General features: G+C 39.1%; 1 protein-coding gene across 1 annotated transcript in view; it reads left to right on the forward strand.

The window, feature by feature from the left end:
* Positions 1 to 21,071, forward strand: part of tmem8b (transmembrane protein 8B) — a 35,899-nt gene that overhangs the window by 398 nt on the left and 14,430 nt on the right. Inside the window, exons 2-8 of the mRNA XM_080894822.1 lie at positions 4,232 to 4,421; positions 5,157 to 5,364; positions 8,615 to 8,748; positions 9,351 to 9,619; positions 14,364 to 14,746; positions 20,644 to 20,740; positions 20,932 to 21,055. Coding sequence (XP_080750948.1) covers positions 4,232 to 4,421; positions 5,157 to 5,364; positions 8,615 to 8,748; positions 9,351 to 9,619; positions 14,364 to 14,746; positions 20,644 to 20,740; positions 20,932 to 21,055 — 1,405 coding nt within the window. The remainder of the gene's footprint in view (positions 1 to 4,231; positions 4,422 to 5,156; positions 5,365 to 8,614; positions 8,749 to 9,350; positions 9,620 to 14,363; positions 14,747 to 20,643; positions 20,741 to 20,931; positions 21,056 to 21,071) is intronic.

Consider the following 21,071-nt stretch of genomic DNA (forward strand, 5'->3'; position numbering starts at 1 on the left):
AGTGAAGCTCCTATAGGTTGTAGGCTACGATACGGAGGTCTAAATGTGGTCACAAGAAAACCGATCAGTCCGGACGTGTTGACTCTTGTTACCTTTCATTTGTTCTCGTTTTGCGGAGACGTGAAGGCTCAAAGCCAAGTTAGTGCACGCTGGCACGGCTGACTACAAAATGTGACCATAGTAATGGGATAAAGGGAAAGGTTAAGTCAAACCTTCTTGTTTCCCGTCTTAAATTTAACCTGCTTTGATAGGAGATGAGGACTAAACTGGTTTAACTGGATAATGGGACAATTTTGAAGTTGACTTTTGTAAAATCAAGTTGTTTTTAGGTTTTTAAATGTATGAAAAGTGCAGCATGCTCTCATTATTTCTCTCTATCTGTTTCCTTAAAAAAGAAGAACCTAAGCGTATCCTCCTTGATTTGTTTTCTTTTTTTAAATGTCTATCCATGAAAATTTCTTTGCTGCTTCAAGACTGAGGTGTGCAACAAAAATCTCCCTGTGTGATAACAATGAATCCATACCTACAGCACAGACTGTACTGGCTGTGGCCACTAAGGACCATACAGGTCTGTCTGACTTGTTGCTGTTTTGCTTTATCAATTCTAGTAACTCATTCGACATATTTGGCTTTAGACAGAAAGCCCAGTTTACCCACTTTACCCTTCCCCCCTGCTTTCTTGGATATATCTCAGTAAAACAGAGACAACAGAGAATTAGAGCTTATTCTTTACCATAAAATAATTTATGTTAACCCACTTGATTGCCAGGCAGATTGTGCATGTTTAGATGTGTATGAATTGTTAATGTTTAATATCTCTGGTGTCTGCATCTCCCATTGTGGAAGTGGAAGGTCCAGTAATCTTTACGGCTGCGTGTTATCTTCGAGGCATTTGTTTCTGTAGGTGGATGTGAGGAGGATGGAGGAGAGAATAGTGTCGACTCAAAATTTGACTTTATCGCTGGCCAGTATTAAATTTGGTGTCATTTAGTGGCTCTTGTTCCAGATGGTTGATCTTTAGCAGCTGTTTTTTTTTTTTTGAGAGATTTTAAAATCTGCTAGAGGAGGAGGAATTTCGAAAAGCAGCAATTACTTTTTGCTGTTCCAAAAAATAAAGTTTAAAGACAGCCCAGCTAAGTATTAATGGATAAATCCCATGTTGAGATGACAAAAAGCAGGATTATGTCTATATTAAGCCTCTAACAGAGTAAAACAGTGGTAGGGAGGTGCTCATTGAAGAGATTATTGAATCCAGAACCACACTATGAGAAAGCCTGTAAGCACTCGGCTGCCTTTATCTTCAAATGAAACGTCTTTATTTGGCTGGCAAACAAACAAGCATATTTAGATATTTTGGCATGTTTACACCTTCAGACTTAAGTGAAGTCTCTGTGCGTGGCTGCTGGAGTGTCACCGAGCCCGGAGCTTTTCACGCGTAGCTTGAAAATAGATATGTCAGTTCATTATTCTAATTTTCTGTATTCATTTTGTCACAACAACCTCAGATCTTGAGATCTCGACGTGTTTGACACGTAGCCTGTCTTGTCAATTAAGTGTGACGGTAACCACCTCTGTATAGCTTGCACATTAGAGAGCATTGGAAATCACAACTATAAAAATGTAAACGCGAGGCTGTGACAGTTGCCAAAGAAACGCACCCTGTTTCAGGATATTCAGTACTTGCAAGACACTGATGCAATTAACACGTGTAAGCAAAATCAAGCCTTAAATATTAACTTGTGATAAAAATGATGATTAAAAGCTATGCTTAGGAAAAACGATTTTTTAAAATCCTTTGGCTATAAACCCCTCTAAGATTTTAGTTTGTGCCAGTAAAGAGGCAAAATGACAATAAGCAAAGGTTTTTAAAAAGGAAGAGTTTGATTTTCTTAGTTCCCTCTACCATCTCTTGACCCACTGTGACAGCCCTGACCCTCTGTTAGTGATCTAGAGACTGTGTGAAGGTGTAGTTTTGATGATGAATGGTGGCTTTCATGTACCTTAGATTATGACACCTGGAAAAAGTGACGATTAGCAATTAATTCTGATTTAAGGATTCCTCTTGAATAGCGTAATCACCATTCACAGTCCTACTTCTAGATGTGCTTCTTTTTTTAAACCTCTTTCTGACCGATCCACTGTAACTACACTTTTTGTGGGCTTAGCTGCAATCTGTAAATGGAAAGAAAAAATCATGTCTGTTTCTTTCTAATCAGCCAAGCAGTGACTGTAGGCTTACTGCAGACTCCAGCACTGTTAGCGCCAAACTCACCCTTTTGAGTTATAGCACTTCAGGCTGTGACCCCAGTCACAGTCTGTTAATGAAAGGGCAAAGAAGAATCTTAATGTAAAGAAGGCTCACATATACCAGAGATAACAGTCCAGCAAAAGGCTGGAATGAGGCTCAAATAAAGACCTGGAGCTTTGTATGGGATTAGGATTTCACTCTTGACAGCAAACCACTTCATTCTTCTCAGTTTCGGCTTCCGTAGTACATCTTTAGTATTCAAGGTTGCCTCCATAGGTGAGTGGATAATGTCGTGGGGGGAGAAAAGAACAGAAAAGAGCTGTTTTGCTCCTTTTACGCAAACATAAGAAAGTATTGCGCATTCAAGACAACCTATTTCTTTACACGTCTGCACCTCATTGCCTTTTCACTCGTTTTATTTATCATTTTTTGTTTTGTTTTGTTTTGTTATTTTACTGTCATCATTTTTAGATTCACTGTATTCTGAAAACAGTGGTGTGAAATTATTTATATTTTTGTACAAATTGTAGGTGAGACAAAAAGAAAACCCAAACAATGTCACCACAGGTATTGCAATTTTAATGGCTGACACGCAGAAAGCGAATGCGCCACAAGTGGAAGCATTTTCCTCCAGTGAAACATCAAAGTGCCACCGCATTATTCCCGTAATAATCTGCTGCCTTCTTTTCTACCTACTTGAGTTTATATTTATGATAACGCCTCGCCTAAAAGACGCTTTATGTTCTAGTGTAGCAATTAAGTGACTTGCACACAATTTCCCCCATTTTTTGCCCACCCGCTGGCTGTGCTTGATGCCAGCCCAGCTCATGTAGGTAATGTGGCAGATTACACCTGCTGCTTGTCTGCTGCATTTATATGGAGAGGCTTTGGTGGGTGTAATCCAAGGATTTGACATTATGCAGGACGCGAGTGAGCCTGCATATATCCGTCTCCCGCAGCTTCTTTTGAAGGAGTTAAAAGTCTTTAATCACATATTTTGATTATTTACCTCTTAAAGAAATAATTTGCTGCCTCTGAGGTGAAACTCTGTAAGTCATTACAGCGAGTCACCTTAAAACTGCTCTCTAGTCACAGCAGTGATAGTACAGGCATATTGGGAAATGTTCATAATTAAATATTTATTCTTTGTAAGCAACAGCTTTAATCATGATTCAATGCTTTCAACGATGTTGATATTGGTCTGTTAGTGAGATGGTTGTTCCAAGCACACAGCTTTCCTAATTGAGATGTGCTGACAGTTATTTCATGGGCTACCATAAATGTCCGTGGAGCTATAGATACACTGAATACATGAACATACAAATAAATCCAGGGTTGTTTCCAGCTTAGCGGTCATACTACACTGTGCAACACATTTAATAAATTATAATAGTACACTCTGCAGTCCTTCTGTAGTATGTAGCATGCAGTATGGATGTCATTTTTAGTTTTAAGTTTCCCAGCTACAACCATGAGTCAAAGCATATGGGATGTTCAGTCAGTTGAGTCAAAGTTTCTCTTCCTCAAACCAACCACTGCACTTCAGAGTAAAGCAAAGCACCCGCCTGTCTTGTCTATCTTTTCATTGCAACTTTGCTTCAAGATTTATAGGACGTTGTTACTTTAAAGTAATAGTGGCAGTAAAACTGTTTTCCACCCTGTGATATAGTGCCCTGCATTGGACACTACATCACTTTGATCACCTGACTTTTCATATAATACCATTATTAGGTCACGTTTTTATTTTCTTGCAACTTCCATTAACCTCAGCTATAGTTTGTATGCATTGAAAAGAAATGTTACCAGATCAAATTGGTAACATTCTAAACTAATCTGGTAACATGCCAAACATGATGCGCACGTCAGTATGTTGAAAGTGACTTTTAGTTGTGACAAAGCAGAGTAATGGCTCGATAAGGCTTAAAGGCTATCCACCATCACAAATATTTTTGGGACACATTCCTCTTATTCTCTTCCCTGCAGATTGCCTTTTTGTGACTGAATACTTCACCCGTACGCCTCGTAAGCTGAGTGCTTTCAACTCCTTCGCCAGTGTGGAACTGTTCCACTTCAATGTGCCTGACGACACCATGATGGCTGTATGGAATCTCATCACCTTCAAGGAGCAAGGGGGCACGTTTGGAGACAGCTGCCCGAACCGCAATGTGACTGTGTAAGACACCGAGTTTGGCTTAACACTGTTCTGTTGTTGTTCTCCAACTGAAGTGTTCTTCTTCTCCAGCTGATTATAAGCATCTTAAATACATTTAGAAAAATAAGGGGTTATAGCCTACACGCAAGGAGAAACTGTGAAGCCGTTAGCTGTATGAAGCTTTATGTATTTTTGTCAGTCTCCTGTGTCTCAGTGATATAGCGTCTGAAATAATGGACGCGTTTGTTCCATTCAGATATGAAGAGCTTATTATTAATGTTCTGTATCTGAAACGGTACCAGCTGTGAGTGTGTGTGTGTGTTTGTCATACAGAAACATGGCCTTGGAATCACTTGCTCTAGCAGAAACCAGAACAAAGACCATTTTGAGTGCTTTGGCAGGTGTTTATATGCCTGTCTGTCTGGATTGTCAGTGTGGTGGTGTCATAACTGTGCGCGATACAGTCAATGCTCTACAGGTGCATAGCTGAGATCAAAAGAAAGGTCAAAGATGGATATGTGCTGAATAAATTAACTCCTTGCTTGAAACATCTTTGTCTGGTGTATAAATATATAATATTTTTGAAGACGTGTGGTCTGAGAACTTGTTGCTGTGATTCTTATTTGTGTATAGGATGCCAGCTGTACTTCTGCTGTTAGCTGTTCCCATGGATAACTTTAATATTTAGCAGATGTTCTTGTTGTTTATGACAGTATTAGGCCTAAGGAGGCTGAACTGTGGCTTTGTGATTAATAGGTACTTCAGGTCCGGGGCTCCTCCAGTAATCAACCCCCTGTTCACCCGCTTCCCTCGGGATACAGTCATCCCAGGGTCCTTTGCTGTGACTCTGACCTGGACTCTTCCAAACCGCACAACAGGAGCATTCAACGTGACCAGCCCTCTCCCTGGAGACTGGTTCCTGGCGGCACATTTACCTAAGGATGAAGGCAAGATCTCAGTCAAGGTGAGCCTGCACATTTATCACAAATAAACACCAGAATTCCTACAGCTTTACTGAAAACAAATACTCCGAATGAATCTCTCTTACTACTGAACCACTAGACCAATATTGCCAGCGTTACATCCACGCTGTGAAAAATAGAAACCCCTCTGCACCCAGCATCAGTTGTTTAGAGCTGTAAATGAAAAGACTGCATCATGTTTGTGTTACACATCATTCACCACTTATGACTGGTAAAATGTAAGCTTATTTGTGTCAGAGTGTTATGTATCATAACTCTAATGATATGTAAATCATTTTCTTCATGCTTGCTTAACTCCCCTTTGTGACGGGAAAAAAAATAAATAAAATAAAAATGATTTAAGTGATCCTTGGCATTAGTATCCCAGTATGTACTGCAGAACCTAAAGAGGCTGAACAGTGTCAGAGAGTTTTTCTTCATCTCATCGTGTTCTCCTATTTGGCTGCATAAACACCTGCTGATTTCCATTTCAGGGAATTTATGTGTCACTGGCATGGTGTTCACTTGTGCTTTGTGGTTTCCACTGACTGGCAAAAGTGCACCTGAAATACACAACAATCAAAAATATAATCAGAACTTGCCAGCAGCATCACATATACAGAAGAATTGGTTTGTTTTGGGGGATTTGGGGATATAAGCCACCATGGCTCAAATGTGACCAGCTTCCAATGACACACTCTGTAGATGGAAATAACAAACCTTTTAAAATTTTGCTTTCTGAAGCAATTTTCTAGCAACTAAGATGTTTTTCCTTTAGAAAATAGACACAATTGGAAGCAATGCAAGCAGAAAAGGGAGATGTGCGACGCATTTATAACTATCTCAGTTTAATACCAATCTTAAGAGTAAGTAAGGATTTAGCAACTGAAAACAGAGTCAAAGAGAATAACTGCATTTGCTGAAATGTCCTTTATTGCAAATAGAATATGCTACTCTTTACAGAGCAAAATTGGAGTTCTGTAATACCCTTTTTATATGTCTCTGTAGAGCGCACTGGATGCCCTTGAGCATTTTTATAAACGAAGGGCTAATATTGTGAAGAGGTACATTTGTAAAACGTTCTTTTAAACTTAAACAGGTAGTTGTGGTACCTATACAAGATAAAAACGTGAGTGCAAATGAAAAAAAAATGAAAAGAAAACAAGTCAGCAAAAGTTCCCTAATAAGGTACAAGCCACGGTCTACTTGCTAACAAACCTCTAGGCCAATGCTACACCTTTTCCAAGGAAAGGGGACAGCTTTCTGCTTATCTCTGTGATGCCAGTGGCAAACCGTTGTATTTGACACCTTGGGATGAGAATGTGTTGACAGGTACTATGTCCTGTCAATTCAGTGCAGCAGCAATACAACAATACTTACTGCTGACTTGGTGTGCAGACAACAACCTGGACCTCAATACCACCAAAACAAAAGAACTGGTAGTTGACTTCAGAAGGAGGAAGTCCGAGCTGCAGCCTGTCAGCATCAACGGGGAGTGCGTGGAAAGGGTCTCCAGTTTCAAGTTTCTGGGTGTGCACATAGACACAGACCTCCAATGGAGCTCTAACACCTCTGCGGTCTTAAAGAAGGCCCAACAGCGTCTCCACTTTCTGAGAATCCTCAGAAAAATGGACCTGAAGAAGGAGCTGCTGACCGTTTTCTACCGCTGCTCCATTGAAAGTGTGCTGACATATTGCATCGGTGTGTGGTTCTCCAGCTGCACCACAGCACACAGAAAGGCACTCCAGAGGGTCATCAACACGGCCCAAAAAATCATTGGACATCCTCTTCCCTCCCTGAAGGACCTGTACAGCACTCGCTGTCTCAAGAGGGCACGCAGCATCCTACGGGACTGCACACACCCAGGACACCGGGTGTTTAAGCTGCTGCCGTCTGGCAGGAGGTTCAGGCTGCTGAGGTCCTGAACAAATAGACTCAAGGACAGCTTTTACAACAGGGCAATAGCCCTGATCAATGTAAATAGCTGACCTGACTGGATACCTCCCTGGACTTTTTAGGGGGAGGTAACAATGTTTAAAACGATAACAATAATATTTATATTTATAACAAGGTGCAATAATAATTAATGTGCAATAATAACAGTGTGCAATACACATACACTTATTCTTCTTTTTTATACTAAGTTAATATACTGTGTTGTGTTGTTTGTTACGTTGTGATGTGTCATATCGTGTCGTGTTGTGTTATATGTAGTGCCGACGTAGGACAGTTTTTCCAATTTCATTGTACTACTGTACTATGTATGACTGTGCAATGACAGTAAAGAGTTATCTTATCTTATCTTAAATACAATAGCATACAATTGAACAGAGTTGAGAACACAAGCTCTAAAAGGTTTTTGTTTTTTTGCAGCTCTCCATGTATGCCTGATAAACTTTGACATACTGTATATTCCAAAGCGAACCTTAAAATTACATCGTCTCGGTGGGCAGCTGTGACTGAAGGAGCTAAAATAATGCATTTAGACAGGGTTTCATTAGGGAGGTTTAGTGCTTTATGGCTCTAATGGAGTTTTAGAGGCTTTAACATCTTGCCAAGAGTGAAATTCTGTGGAAAATGAATGAATGCCCACATCGCTTTTGGTATGAAGAAGGTCAAATGTAAAGCTATTGAACATCAAAACCGTTTGGGCTCACAGTGTAAAACCATTTGCTCTCAAAAGCCCACGTTGGTTGAGCTTTTATTCAAGCACAAGGTGCATGTGCATGTCCAAGCGACAGGCTGTAATAAATCAAAGGGTCACCCCAGCAGCTTCCAGACTAATGACATGCCACAGTAATTGTGACTCGAGAGCAGGAGGGGTCAATGATCAGTTGACAGAAACGAAGGGCCTAATTTGGCATTCACACCTGTCCTGTTGAATCAGGTGCAAAAGGCTTCTCTTCATTTTACAAACAAATTTTACAGCACATCATGTGTAGAAACTAATGCACGGTCTCTTGGCTCTAAATCAGTCTGTCTACTCGGCTCATCTCACAAAGTAATGCACATCAAGCATTAATGGTTCAGAACAACACAAGTGAAATAGTGGGTGCATGTTACGCTGTGTGGCAGGGAGGGGGAGGACGGAATGATATTAATCCAGGAGGCTGACAGGCTTAATGCACACAGTCCATTAGGAATTTTCAGTCGGTCTGAATGATATCTAATCTCCTCTTTACCAGCTTTTAAAAAAATTGGTGAGTTAACCACAAAAATACAATCTGAACAACTGCTGCTTTATCTTTGTAGGGTCTGTCTGAGGAATGCCAGTATCTGTTCCAGCCTCAGCTCATTGTTCAGAGGCTGATTGGGATTTCAGTACTTTACCCTGGATACTTCATTGACCAGATGATCCCAGTCCATAATAGATCTGCACTTTATAAGTAAGTCACCTACGTGGGCTCCTAGAAACCTGACAGGGGCTTGACTTTGAGAAAAGACACCAGGAGAAAATTGCGTTTTATTTTTATTTTTTGCAGCATAACACTTCCCCAGCCTAATCCTTCATCTGCCTCTTAAGTTATGTTTTTTTAATGTATCTTGCAATTTCATTTTAAAAGGTGCAATTCCTGTGTGTGATTAGTTTGCACACCTTTATCAACTTCACCTACTTTGAGTCTTTTGAGTGGAATAATAAGATTTTGCTTCCAAGGTTAATCTTCATTTTTTTCATGGTCTTCGCGATGGTGCCTAAAGGAAGGAGAGCTGCTATTATGAGTGCTGCATAAATGATGTGAAGGGACTATAATACTATATTTATTTTTTATTTATATTTTATTTTTATCTTAATTTTCTCATGATAAAATATGTAGTATATAGATTTAACATAGAAGCCTTTGCAGAATAGATGTGATACACAACATTCAACAAATCTAAAAGACAATTATTTCAATGAAGCTGACTTACATTATGTTTACTCAGTAGAGGTCTACATTTTATTGTGTGGTATAATGCCTAAAACATGTGTTTATGTGTGCCTGTGCAGAGTGTTCATCCCCAATTATATATCAAAGGTGAAGGTTCAGCTGGTAAACTGCAGCACCAAGAACAAGAGTAGTGACAGTTGTCCCGTGGTGCTGAAGATAAGAGCGCGGGCACCGCCAGTGCATAACTCAAGTGCCCTCGACTGCAGGGAGTGGAACCCTTGTGAATTAGTCACCCTTGTACCTGCCTGGGAGCAATGGTATTATATCCTGGTGGAGAGATATCTAAGTAACTCTGACGTCTACTTCCGCATCGGGGTGCAGGTCACAGGTGAGTGTGATGCTTTTTTGCCATATTTTCTGGCTAATGTTAATTTCAGTTGTTTGTAGCAAATTTGTGTTCTTTATTTATATCAGAATAAACACATTATAAACACATAAAAAATCATTTCAATTACAATCATTTCAATAAGCTTCAGACCTGAAGTTAAAAAGTCATAAAGTCAGAATATGGATTTTGTTGGTTAATATTACATAACTTTCACTGCTATTTGCTTCTGGTCATTCAGATAGATCAGTAAAGCCTGATTTAGACTTCTGCAGGAAATCTGTTGTAACTTACAACATAGCTGGAAACCCCTTTTAATCTTATGAAAAATGTAACTACATGTGTATATTATGGTACAGGTCAATACATCTCACAACAACTAAATGGCTTGGTAGGTTACATCGCAAGGTTAAGAAGCGTTTCCTGTTACGTCATAAGTTACAAGGCAGATTTCCCACAGACGTCTGGGGGAAATCTGCCTTTAGACAGTGACCGTTTATAATGTTGCAACTGAGGTTTGACTGAGATTAGACTTTTCGTTTTAAATCAGGGGTTTTAATAATAACACTGCATTAACCATAAACGAATTACCATATAGACATTTTTTAAATTAATATTCCTTTGCGTAGTCACTCCTTTTTATGGATTTAAAAATAATTGGACAGCTGACTGATAAGGAGTGTCATGGCCAGGTAAAACCCAAATCCGCATTAATTCCCTGTAAATTAAGAAGATACAAGGTCTGTACTTGAATTGGTATTTGCACTTGGTAGATGCTCACAGAGCTCCTTATGTGATCCAAAGACATGTTGAAGTAGTCAGCAACTTCAGTGAGGCGATCGTGGCTCAAGAGTTGGGCGTTCACCTTGTAATCGGAAGGTTGCCGGTTCGAGCCCCGGCTTGGACAGTCTCGGTCGTTGTGTCCTTGGGCAAGACACTTCACCCGTTGCCTACTGGTGGTGGTCAGAGGGCCCGGTGGCGCCAGTGTCCGGCAGCCTCGCCTCTGTCAGTGCCCCCCAGGGTGGCTGTGGCTACAATGTAGCTTGCCATCACCAGTGTGTGAATGTGTGTGTGAATGGGTGGATGACTGGATATGTAAAGCACTTTGGGGTCCTTAGGGACTAGTAAAGCGCTATATAAATACAGACCATTTACCATTCAAAAGATAGTTTATCTCAGTATGGGAACGCTCAAGAATAGAAAAGCCACAATAGACTTAACTCAAAGATATCTTAAAAAGCCAGTCCAGTTCGGGACCAGTATTCTTTATACAAATCAAACTACTAGCGGAGTGATGGCAGGAGAAGAGTATGGAGAAGGAAAGGGAGCGCTTATGATCAAAGCATGCCGCATCATCTGTCAAGTATGGTAGAGCCAATTTGATGGCATAGGCATGCATGGGTACCAGTGGAACTGGGTCAGTGCAGTATTTTGATGATGAGAAGTAGTCGAGCAAATTCTGAAGTGTATAGTGATATAGCCTTTGTTTTGTTTTTTCATGGGATTCAGTCAAATGCTGCAAAACTGAAGTGATCCACAGAGGGATATTGACTCAGAACATACTGCAAACTAACCCAAGAGCTTCTAAAAACAAAGAAATGTAATGTTCTTAAATAGCCGTAACATTCCCCTGATTTCAGCCCAGTTGAACATGCTTTTAAGTAAAGACAACAGATGGCAGAAAGGACTACAAAAGCAGCTCTAATGAAGCATCTGAAGATGGGGATGGTGCTCTGCTGTGAATGGAGACACAGACAGCTGCAGACAGAGTAGTTGTTCCTGTTATACCTTTTTCAGGTCCACTTAAGAGGGAACATGCACAGGTGTAACATAGTTCCTCCTCGGTTTCAGATTCAGTACATTCATCAATGATAAATTATTTCCATCTAAATTTGAATAAAGTCTTTAATGTCTGTCATTATATTAATTTAGATATTAAAAGATCAAAAAATTTATAAAATGGTTATAACAAAACACATATATTCTTTCTTCTTTTAGAGAATTTCATCATTAAGCTGTATTTTTTATCTGGATTTTAAACTTATGAAAGTAAAATATTGCAAACCAATATTAGTTTTATATTTAATAACCTGGTTTATCTATTGTGTTTAATTGGACAAGTGCTGGAAAAGCAATTGCAAAGAATAAAAAAAGTGCGCTTTAAATGACATAAAAAAATATTGAGTTAGATTAAACTAAAAATTGAGATGCTGATTTAAAAACAAAAACAAAAAAACAAACCCCTTACCTTCTGTTTTGCCTAAATTTCATGATTTGACCTTTATAGATATGGAGATTTAAAATTAATAAATAAAAAATGTATTCTGTTTAAATTTACATTTACATTTTAAAGTGAAGACATCTTTGTGCATTAGTGTTATAGATTGATTTAAATTACCCTTTAATGTTTAATGACACGGCATATTCAGCGCCTGTTGTGATTGTGATTTGGAGATCTATAAATGAACTGAAGGTTTTTCACACTGTGAGGTTTTTGAATTAAACTATTTTACCAATTTTGCCAATTAAAGTATTTTACTGCTTTACTAGATGTTTATCGGTTGGATTTCTCTTTTTTCTTATTATCTGCAGATAAATTGCGGTGTTTATCCATGAGCAGTTTGTCTGCAATTTTATTTATTTTTCTTCCTGCTGCTTTAAAAGACCAAGCTTGGGTGGTTTACCTCATAAATTAGGCCAAACAAAAGCTCAGAGTGGATCTCTGCAGCATGCCATATCAAGTATTCAAAGGTATGCAGTCAAAGTATAGAGGATTATGGCTTTCAGATGCACATAAAAGACTAAATCTTGGCTGTTCTACTCTTATCTAAGCACAAATCAGAAAATGTTTTTCAAAGACTGTCCAAAATGCTCATGCATCTGACAGTTTATGTTTGATGGGATAAGGGATGCCAGACACAGTCAGATCATCAAGAGGCTTCTTCAAGAAAAGACTGGAACCCAAACTGAGGTGATTCGTGCAGGATTGCTAAGAGGCAAATGATACCATCCTTAAGTGCTACATGCTGTTTTTGGGTTGTGGAGAACCAAGATACTCTTTATGCTCCCTCAATGGGGATAGCTCACAAATCTGTGGGACGTCCACTTCCATGTAGCGATCCCCTCCCTTTGCTCGGCACTGTACAGTGCACTTTGTTACTATGGCAACACAGACACTAATTATTCACACTCTGTCTCTCCTCCTGTCTGCCAGGCAGATCTTACTTGACCTTTTGTGGATTTAAATTGGAGAACAGCTCAGGTTGAGGGAGGAGACCATCTGGAGTCCTCACCTTTCTTTCTGTTATTGGTTATTGTTGTTATGAGCTGTCTCAGAAATATGTGCCCATAGTTGAATTTGGTCCAATTTACAGGTGTCACGGTCGCTAGTAATACAAAGTGTGATAAAACTAGGTTGCACTTTATTATTTATTGTTGCTGTTTATAAAGCATTTCATCACTGCAGCTTTTCTGTCCTCAGCAGACAACTGAACAGGGTTCATGTGTTATGCTCTAAATCAAAGGGGGGAAAGCCGCCCACACAAATACAGTACAGTACTTATTGTGTATATACATTTAGTCTTGCCTCTCAGCAGCCATTTTTGTTGGATAAGAGCAACTGCCCATCTAAATGAATGAAAAGAGACTTTAATAAGAGACTTTTACTTTAATTGTAGTGGTCACCAAGACCTAAATATACATCAATATGGAAGGTTTACAGCTTAATTTAAAAACCTACTCGGTTTCAGGACTGAATAAATACAATGCGAATACACATCTTAGATACAGAAAGCCAAGAAAAACAAAAGGTGGACTTATCTATATCATCACAGAAATAAGTTAATATGTCTGCCACCACACAGCCGAACGTATCATGATCTGTATTGTGTATGATGTAATTGGTTAACATGTCTTCTGGTTTAATTACTGGTTGGCTCTTTTTGAGACAGATGGGTGACATTTGCCTCTTCTTCTATAGATTTTTCTATAGATTTTTTTCAGGATTCTTCAAGTGCTCCATCTTTGTCCTCCGTCTACGAGGCTTTACAGATTTTACACAAATGTTACCTGCAGCTGCAGTATTCAGTATTTTTAGGCGTTCTCCACCTGCCTGTACGGACATCAAAATACTTCAAACCCTTTCGAGACAATAATATGCAAACGAGGTTGAGCTAAAAAGCCTTTGAAATCCTTTCCCCTTGGGGACTGTTGGTATTGGATGATACTTTGCCATTCGACATCAGTGACCATTTTGCATTGATTTTCTATGTGTTGGTGGAAAACATACAGTCTACAATCAAGTTAGAGGCAATCCACAGCACTGAATCTTGTTGTATATGTTCTGGAAGCCAGCTGAACTAAATAATTAGGTTTCAGTTCCATTAATATAGTGCCAAACAACAACATGGTTTACTCTGGGTGCTTTACATATATGTCAAGACCTTAAAGAAAACCCATTAATCCCCATTAATGAAATGCTTTCTGTGAGAAAAAAAACCACCTTCTAACAGACAGAGTTTTTAACAGCAGGGTGGGCGGCTGCCTTGGTGATCAGTTGGGGGTCACAAGAGAGCAGAGAGAGAATAAATGATATTGAGGAACAATAGCAAACAATAAACACTGCCCGTAAGCACGGATCTAAAACACAGAGCTCCAGCTCAAACATTTATAGAGACTCTGTTGCTTATAGTGCATATAAGTGCAAATTAAATAACAGCATTGTTTTGACTTTTTTTTTCCTGAACAGATTGCTCCAAACCCAGTTTGTTGAAAGACCAAGCACAACCCAGCTCCTCGATGAACATGCCTCAGTCTTTTGGAACAGCGATGGGTTTCTCCTTATCTGATACACTGTTAATGGCAGCCCTGCCAAGCCTGTCCCAGAACAGCAGTCACCTGCACACCTCAGAAGACAGCATCATTTACCTTGCACCGACTGCAGACACTAACAAGTGCTGGCCGATCCGTCCTACTCTGCGCAATGAGCTGGACACTTTTTCTGTGCACTTCTACGTCTTCTTCGGTCCAAATATATCGATTCCACCGGACAGGGCAGCCGTGTTCGCCGTCAACCTAATGCCCGTTTTAGACAGTGGAGGAGTCCTAAACATGGAGCTCAAACTCAACATGGTGAGGTTTACAGATGATACAACTATTGTTTCTTTCATAATTTCTCGCAGTATTTGTAAAATTGCGAGGCACTGTTAGCTCATCAAATCAGTATTATCATCCTGGTCCAAGGAAGGGATTTGGCCCAAGATGCTGGACAGTGCTCTGGCACCACTCTCACCCTTCGCTTGCTGTATCCTGTGCAGGGATCAGATTGTTATCAGAAAAGTAAATTTGCAACAGTCATAGAGGAGAAAATCAGCAGCTAGCAAGGGTGAATAACTGGGCTCACAAAGTGCCTGGCTGAGCGCGCCTGCTAAATATGGATGCACGTATGGTCATAGACTTTGCTGTGGGAACTGAAAAAGTTCACAATGAAACAGGCGCCAGTGTTTGGGCTTGTGGCATATGTCTCTAATTGAGAGCAAACAAAGTGCAAAAATCAGCCAAGCAGGATTTAATATGTCTGTGTTGATTTGTCCTTCAGATAGTAATGGCATTAGGAATGCACCTGCATTGGCTCTGGAGGTCTACAGGGAGCCAGAAACTGGAGAGCTACAGGCTGGCAGATGGACTTTTAAACATTTTACTTCTAATGGAGAGAAAGCCAGCCAGTGTTGAGACAGCAACAAGATGAAGCACAAAACACTAACAGATAGCTTTGATTGTTTACTTCTAAGGAACATCCTGACAGTTTGGGAAGTATTGCTTAAAATATCGGGTCTATCTCCCCACATTTAAAGATAGAGTAAAAATACTGGTAAACAAAATGTGTTGCCCACAGTACCAGTGATTTAGCACAAAAGATATAAACAGTAGGAAATGTCAGACATTAAAAAAGATGAAAAAGAGCATTTGCAGCAGCAGACTTGAATTTAACACTAAATCTATTACGCTCTAGGTTTAATAGACAAGATAAGTCAATTAATGAGGAAATTAATGTCAGATTAATCATAAATGAAAGTAAACCCTATGTGTAGTGCCCCCTCCCCCCCGTACAATCCTGTCCTCACAGGTTTGAAATTGTCCAAATGCAGCTTATATACTGTTTCTCACCGCTTCAAGACTTTATAATAAGCCAGACTACACATCCATCATCTCTACTGAACACACGCACACACAGATGAAATTAATGATCGATCTTCTCATCTAACCCCCGGTAAGAAAGCAAACAGCCTTCTTTCCAAGATTGTCAGAGAAAATTTTTAAAGGAAATGAAAATAATTGACGGTAATTCATTTAACAGTGTATCAATGGAGTTTGGGATTGCTGTGGCTGCTGTCACCACCCACAAAGGCTACGTGAGCCCCTTGGCTTTCTCCATGGTGTGCCCATTTTCACCTGTTTACTGTATCTGTCCTTTATCTTGCAGCAGAACCTCTCTTTGTATTTATCGGTGCTATCTTTGCAGTAGCAAAGTGTTTTCCCTGACCCCTTTCACCCTCCATTCAACACCCCGGTATACTCCCAAGTGTGTGCTGTTGGTTAATTTTAACTGGGTGCGCACTGCAGATGTCACAAAGACAGTATGCTGGGATGAAACCTGGTTGGTGTGATAGTTGTATGAGCCGTTAGATGTATTCTTCAGAGAGACTGTCATGCTATATTATTCTATGAACAGATTTAACCCCCCTCGGCGATGATCTGTCACTTGCTTGTCACAGGCGCAGAATCCAGTCAGCCGCTGCCTGTGGGGGACTCTGGCAGATTTGCAGGGCTTTAGGAGACAATAGCTGGACCTGCTTGTCTGCCTTGCATCACTCTCTGTGCAAAAGTGTGAAAGGAATGCATATGGCTTTTATTCCCACTGATGCCTCACCTGGCAGTTGATCAGTTTAAGTTTACCTTTGGTAAGGCTCACGCAGAAAAGAAATTAGAAACAGTGTAATGAGCGCATATTCATGAATGCTTTGGCTAACCCTTATGCACTAGTACTTTTGTCACAGTAATAAACTGTTTTGGCAGCATAAAAGTGTTTGGGGGAGTAGATTAAAAAATAAATAAGTGTGATACATGAAAAATAATGCTTACATATTATACTAGGTCCTAATAGCTAAACAGCCAGGGACAAACAATAAATATGTTTTTTTAAAACTATATTAATTTCTTATGTTCATTTTTCTATTTGTAAGTTTATGTTCACATCCAGTATTTCCACGGCCATTTATTTTCATATTTTTAATCAGCCAGTGAAAACTAGGCGCTTTTATGGCAGAGTTGTGCAACACCATCTGTCATTATCACACAGGAGAGGTGTGAAATTGAATGCTAAAATAAATATTGATTAAAACAATCATTTTAAAAATCTTCATAAATATATAATTAAACATATGCACAATAAATAATGAATCTAAAGAAATGTAATATTTTTCACATCTTAATTGTGCACTACGTGTATCTTTTATTTAAAATAATAAACTTGGATTGATACCAATAAATAAATTACAAAAAAACCCCCCAAACTAATAAAACTTCTGTTGCTTTTGCTAAGCAGCATTCATGTGGTCAGAGGCTGAAACATGTGCTTTAAAAGATATCCAGATAGCAGATATATTATTGATTAAAATTAAAACCCATCACAGAGATTGGAGTTTGGTTTAATTAGTTTGGGCACTGGAATATGGAGGCAGTATATACAGCACATGACAGCTTGTCCATGTTCTTGCATCAGTTGGCATTATCTACTGCCTGGCACATGTCATCAGCATAACTTCTATTAAACTCAGCAAAGCAAAAACATGTCAGTATACAACACAGACAAACTGGCATTCATCAAACCTTTTTTTTCTCCTCTATTTTAGCAATCAGAGTTGATGCATCAGGGCTGTCGAAGTGATCCTTTTAAAGATTTTCCACAGTAGTTTTCTTCAGTCTTTAACCTTGAGCCTTACTTTGCTGGTAGATAGCACCCCTGATTGAATTATGGGTCTGCCACTCACATTCACCAATCATAACTAACATCTGCATAATGGATCGGGCATATAAATCCTAACATTAAACATGATTAATATAGCAATGCTCACAATCATATTACAAAAGGCTTTACGAGTAAAGCCAGTAAATAAAAAAAACATACAAAATCAACATTAGAATTCCAGACATCAATGTGTTCTTAAAGCAGAACAAGAATAGAATATTATTAACAACACATCACATAATGCCCTGACAGCTAAAGCTATTTTAAGAAGTGATTGAAATCCTTTTAGAAATTCTGGGTTCTGGACAGAAATGATGCAGTGTGCTGAGAAAGCCAGCATCCACGCTGAAGGGAAATTATTTCAGACAGAATGAGCCTCAAAAGTTATCAGTAAAATATCAAAGAAGCAAGGGAATATCGTTGTTTCGAGTGCATGAACGGTTTGGATGATAGATTTGAGAGTGATCACATATATCACATCTCTGTATCTTGAGATAATCTTTCTTCCTTAATTGCATGTGTTTCCTGGGGAACCAGGATGTTTATGGGCAGATAATGAAATGAATAAATGAATCACTGAGATTCATTACTGGTGGAATAATAAATCATATTTAAAAAGTGCATTGATTCTGAAATAGTCTTATAGTTTTTTATATTTTAAAAGGGGATATAATTTCTAAAAAATGAAAACAAGCTACACATGCTCCATTGATTTTTGAACATCTTTAGCTTTCTTGGCTAACCAGGTTGGGTGCACTTATATTATAGATGTGCTTTTTTAACTTGCAAATAATTTACACACATGTGTCTGTCATGTTATTTTGAGTAAATACACCAAAAACAGGATGGACATCGTCACATTTTGGCTTCATGTAAGCTTTAACCCTGTAACAATTTTCATAGCAGCTTGAATTGCAGGCTGGGGTAGGTCGAGCACTCCATAGTGGGATTTGTTATTTCATATGCGACAGCATACAGTTGAATCCTCGCTAAACCTTGACAAAGTATATTTTGTGTGACAGTGCAAAACCTCACGATTCTGTCAGTTTAAACGGCTTTAATACTGCAGTATTACTGAATCAACAGATGCTCAGGAATGCATATGAGGCCAGCAAAAAAGGAAGTTAAGATTGGTAACTTGTTTTTTAAGAGTGAATTCCAAAAAAGTTAACTTTGAGAAAAGACTGGGACTGTAATCACAACAGTTCAAGATGCTAAGAATTTACAGTTACCTCTAGTATGTCTTTTTTTTTTTTGGTTTGTGATGCCGTAATTTCCCATACATGCTTAAAATAATAATAAAGTAATATGGATGTTTATTTATTTATTTTAATTCCTCTATCTTAATTGCCCTAATTAAAAAACAAATGTCTAATAATTAAAGTATGTTTTCTGTTATTTCCTTTGCATCATTAACGCTTCACACACTCTCATTTTGCTCAATTAAAAAATGTCTCTTTTGACTTTTACACTGAGCTTTGTGGAGCTTTCTAGTGTACAAGAACAGCCGACAGCTTTGTTGTTCTGAATGAAAAGTTAGGAAATCAGTGTCACTGAAATGTGTCCTCATTAAGGTATCAGACTATACCGAACTTTTTGCTTATCCATCTATCCTTCCATCAGTCCATCCTCAATTCAGGGTGAGGGGGAGATCCTATTCCAGCTGTCACAGGGTGAGAGGTGGGGGTACAGCCTGGACAAGTTGCCAGTTTATCACAGGGTATACATCACAGTAAAAGTATAAATTTAACCGTTTAGTGGTGTTTAAGAGCAAGGGAGAAGATTATCGAATAAGATTCACCAGGAATCATCCTTTGCTGACATGAATGGCTGGATAAACCTTTGTTACAAAAGAAAAAGTCAGAGGAAAGAAATCACAAAAAAATTAATGTGTACATACTTGTACTTTTATAATAATCCCTCTAATAGTGCTTGACTGGTCAATTGGCACACCAACCTTGCCATCTAGCTACATTGACTACAAACATCTCTACTTTGATGGAGCTCTTTGACCTGCCAATTAGAATCATATTATCTGGCTTTGGGGTGGCTCTTGCCTGCTTTGCTCTCCCCGTGTTTGCATCTGGTGAGCCACTTTGATATTTGTTGCTTAATCCTTTATCCTCAAACTGTAGAGGAGAGCCAGGATGAAGGAGGGGGAGGGTGTGGGGCTCTCTCAAAATGCCACTGGGTGTGATTTAGTCTTCCCACCAAGAGAATAGAGGCCAGATGGTGAGTTTAGGAAGCCTGAAATCTCAGCACCTGGCAAAGTGTTTGTTAGTCATTGCATTAATCAACAACTTTGCCAACTCCCTATATATACATTATGCCCATTTTTTGCTAAGGGGGTGATAGAAATCTTATGTATTTAAGAAATAATTGTCTAAAGTTATCCCACAAATGTATATAATGTGGTGAATTTCTGAATGTAAAGTTTTCGTCAGAAAGTCTTCTGATTTTTAGCATACTTTGTGGTTTAGTAACTGACCCATCGCTGTACCCACCCACACACACAGAAACAAAAGATGGAGACTGGGTAAATAATGGAGGGGCATTTTAAAACTAATAAAGTGTCAAGTTTGGTGCTTGAGTGCAAATTGACACATCCAGTTTGCTGCTATTTATTGTTTACCAATAGACCAATTTGGACAGCTGTGGCCTCCCTTCACCTCTCTGCAGAATGAACCAATTTGTATAAGCATATGCAGTTCCCGACGCTTGAATAATTCTCCTGGATTTCTTTCAATGCATGAGCATGTTAATGTATAATTGATGCTTCAAGGTGATAAACTGCCAACATCTTCACTTACTGTAGGTGCCTCTGGCAGACAGAGAGAGAGCACTTTACTTGATTTGTTAGTTTTAAAGTTTACTATCTCGTGGCTGTGCAGAAAATAGACCTAAAGGTAATCATGAACAGTGTTAGCTCACCAGAATGATAGCAGCAGATGGTTGATGGTTGGACGGATGAATGACGTTTGATTATGTGTTTTTCCTGCAGTCTACGCTGAAAGGAGCTAATCTCACAGTGTTTGGCTGCCTCAACCACAGGATGCCACTTTTCTTACGCGAAAACACATCACTGAAATGTGAATCAGGTATGCCAAATTTTGCTTAAACAAAACAGCCACATAGTGTGTGATTTTGAATCTAAGCAAGTTTATTAGTAGAATTGTGAGAACAGCACAAGTAATCGATATTTTTGCCTTGTATGCGCAAAACTTATCTAGTTATGAACCTTCTCTGTCACAGCTTGGACTGTGTTTTATTGTGTTACCTTTTTCTTCAGAATCAGTGGCAGGGTTTTTCCTCTCTGTGAACACCTCCACTAATATCACCAAACTGAGGATTCCCTACCCACAAACAGGCACCTGGTACCTCAGTCTGCGCTCTCTGTGTGCTACTGAACATGGGTAAGACAGAAAGCAC

Source organism: Rhamphochromis sp. 'chilingali', assembly GCF_963969265.1.
Source record: "Rhamphochromis sp. 'chilingali' genome assembly, chromosome: 10".
In the NCBI taxonomy this organism is placed as follows: domain Eukaryota; kingdom Metazoa; phylum Chordata; class Actinopteri; order Cichliformes; family Cichlidae; genus Rhamphochromis; species Rhamphochromis sp. 'chilingali'.